General features: G+C 42.6%; 1 protein-coding gene across 1 annotated transcript; it reads right to left on the reverse strand.

The window, feature by feature from the left end:
- Nucleotides 1-1,941: 1,941 nt before the first annotated feature.
- LOC129065183 (melanoma-associated antigen B16-like) lies at nucleotides 1,942-2,985 on the reverse strand. Its single transcript, XM_054566413.1, has one exon. The coding sequence runs from the start codon at nucleotides 2,983-2,985 to the stop codon at nucleotides 1,942-1,944; it is 1,044 nt and encodes a 347-aa protein (XP_054422388.1).
- Between the last annotated feature and the right edge of the window lie 418 nt (nucleotides 2,986-3,403).

The following is a 3,403-nucleotide window of genomic DNA, read 5'->3' on the forward strand; positions in this document are numbered from 1 at the left end:
TATTAACCATAGAAACTAATGGGAACTACTTATATATGCATCAGGAGGAGAATAGTTAAATTAATATGAAACATTTATATTTTAGAATCCTAGAGAGTAGTTAAAATAATGAGGTAGATTTATATGTGTTGTCATGGAGTGATGCCGCATTCATTTTATTAAGTGACAAGGTAAATGGGAGAATAATATGTGCATTGCTACCCATGATATTTTTAAAAATCACAATATATTTTATAGCACATCTATGTATTAAAAGCATGAAATTATTTTTAAAATAATATATACCATATTTTTACTGCAGTTACCTCTAAGAATAAAGCTTAATTTTGGAAAACACTGTAATGAGAAGAGATAGGTTTATGTATGTTAGAAATATTTGCAACAGGAATATATGCACTATTATTAGCTTTGTCATTAAAATTTTAAATTAAGTTTAGCAACATAAATAGTACCTGTTTATTAGTTAGAGAAAATAACTGCTAGCTGATGCAAAATATAAAACCTAAAATCTGAGTGGCTTGACACAACAAAGGTTTATTTCTTATGCATGTAAAATTTGATGTGATTTGGCAGGGGATTTTGCTACCAGGTGACTCAGAGATCCAGGCTGTTTCTTTATTGGAAGATATATTGTTTAATATATGGCTTTGGGGGAGGGAGTATTTCCCAGCAGGGTGCAACTCAAAGCTCTTAGAATTTGTGTCAAGAACCGATTCCTTCCTTCCCTCCCTTCCAGTTGTCCTTCCAACAATACATCCCTCTTTTCATTCATTCACTCCTTCCTAAAATCTAGGCCTTGCCTAGTTTGCCAAATTATATTGAACACAACCTATTTAAAATGTCCCTTGAATGATGCGGGATCTCCCAGCCCAGGGCAAAGAGTGTCAGCTTCTAGGTATCTTATCTCAAGAAGGCATCACCCTTATTTATCACAAACTCCTTGAAGACGATGTTCATAAAACACTAAATTTGTGCACTGCGTTCAACGGCACTTGGACAAGAATACAGGATATCTTCCATTCCTCTTCCAGATGGGATCTGGTTTACCCATGATCCCAAGGCAAATGCTAAGAAAAATTTCCCATTCCAAGTCCCTACTCACCACTCCCACAGCCTTATCGAGTGTACCATACAGTTCAACTTAAAATTACTTCCCACAGAAGGACTTGCAGTTGCCCACGGCTTCAGTCTGCCTTGTCTCAGGACCTTTACACTTGACTGCTTTCATATGGACCCCTCCACCCACCTCCTGACTTCTTTTGATTTTTTCTTTTGGTGTTAAAGGATTCCCACCAATGTCTTTACATGATCCCTGCTCCTAGTCTCTCCAGTTCTATGGGTGGATTGTGAGTCTTGTTTATCCCAGCATCCCCAGTACTAACACAGTGCTTTCCAAAGAACAGATGCTGAATTAATGTTCAGTGAATAAATGAGCCAGTGTATATAGGGTCTAATTTATTAAGATTTATTTCTTATACATTCTTAAATAAGCTAAGAAAATTCATGTATATGTCATTTAATTTTACAGAACAGCAAGTTAAAAGGAATAAGAGAAGCCAAGAACTGTTTTTTTCTTGAACCCAACTATTTTACTGCTGAGTTCTCTGACAGTTCCAGGGTAATGCCTATCCAAATGTCATGTTATCTTTTCCAGAACACAAAATAAGACAGTCAGTTTCACAATTTCATTCGCAAACAAAACTTGTATTCTTAAATTTCATAAATAGCAATAAATATATGACCAATATCATTCATAAACTTAGATTCTGAAGGTAATGAAATATTTTACTAAAAGGAACATTTGAAAACTAACTCCCCTCAAAAGATGATAAGTCTCCCTTTTAACCATATAGAAGAGTGACACAAAGATGCAACATACTGCGTTCCCTACAGTGGCACCCCAGTGCTCCACTACCTCTTGTGAAGAATCTGCCTCAGGCTTTATTCGGGATGGCAGGAGCTACTGGAGGTGGCACTGGGACTTGCCATGGCCATGGCAATAGTGCCCTCCCCGGTTGCAGCTCCAGCTTGGGCTCTCTCTGCTTCATCTCTCAGAGCCTCCTCATACTGGGATGGGAAGCAAGTGGGGTCAGACCCATTGACCTTGGTCAAAAACTCCAGCAATTTCATCTTGCTGACTTCAGCATGGGCTCTTGGACCCCACAGGAACTCATAGTGTGGAGGATCGCTGTCGAGCACCTGGCGGTACTCCAGGTATTTTTCCTGCACCAAATCTTGGGTGATGAGTTTCCTGGGCTCCCCAAACGTGAAGTGAATCATCCCAGGATGTAAGTTCATCGTACTTAGCACTTCCCAGATATCCTCCTCAGTGGCGCTATTGCCCTTCATGAAGATCGAACCCAGGACCATTATCAGGAGGCTGGTCTTGGGCACGCCCTCATTGCTACTCAGCCTTGGATCATAGGTGATCCCTAATTTGTTAACAAGGGCATAGCTGTGGCTGGTCGGGTCTACTTCCTCCACATCAACACCGAAGACCAGCTCCATGTACTCAGAGACTCTCCTGAAGATCTCAGGGAAGTCATCCCTATACTCTTTGATAACAACATCAATCATGTCTGCCTTTGTGATAGGCTCAAACATTTGATACTTGTGCAGCAGGAACTGCGCCAACAAAGTCACCTTCTCATCTAAAGGGTCTTCGGGCAAGCTCTCGGTTTCCGACAGGGACTTTGAAGAATCTGAACTATCCTCCTTTTCTTGGCTGCCAGCGGTCTCATCTGATTTACTTGATGAGAGGAAACTGATGCCAGTGGAAGTTGAACAAGCACTCTGAGGACTCTGTGGGATATCAGGTATGCCAGCATCCAGAACCTCCTCCAGGTCATCAGGCATTAGAGGAGAGGGAGAGGAGGATGCGGCCTCGAAAGCCTCGGAGAACTGTGCAGCCTCCAGGCCCTGGGTGTCGCTATGGGCCTGTTCTTGTTCCGGTGTATCATGTGGAATCTCCTGACGCTCAGACATGCTCACTCTAATCAGTAATAGCAGGCGGGAATTTGGCAGGAGGGAAGAAGAAAGCGGTCCACGACCTAGGGAGAAAGTGGGGATGTGAGTGGCCTCATCTGGTAAATTCAACTCAGTCTGACAGGTTCCTAGAGCGCCGCAGTCTGACAGTTACTCTGCGAGCTTCCTGGGATGACAAAAGTGACGGAACTTTATTCAGGGCAGCCCCCTCTATTCTGAGTTTATTGGTCCCCTCATTCACCGTCTTACCTTGGCACTTGACCAGTTCTAGAACTCTTTTCTGTTGATTGAGGCCGCGCCTTTCAGTACAAGCTTTCGCCAACGATACTCGAGACCGGAAGTTAGAGGATGTCCCTTCCGATCTTACCCCCACTCGCAACTCCTTATGGTGACCGGGTCCTCCCACCGTGAGAGCAGG

Source organism: Pteronotus mesoamericanus, unplaced genomic scaffold (assembly GCF_021234165.1).
Source record: "Pteronotus mesoamericanus isolate MK-2021 breed Mesoamerican mustached bat unplaced genomic scaffold, CSHL_Meso_final contig_173, whole genome shotgun sequence".
In the NCBI taxonomy this organism is placed as follows: Eukaryota; Metazoa; Chordata; class Mammalia; order Chiroptera; family Mormoopidae; genus Pteronotus; species Pteronotus mesoamericanus.

Coding starts and splice junctions, on each gene's coding strand:
- LOC129065183 (XM_054566413.1), bottom strand. CDS start 2,985: ATGTCTGAGCGTCAGGAGATTCCACATGATACACCGGAACAAGAACAG.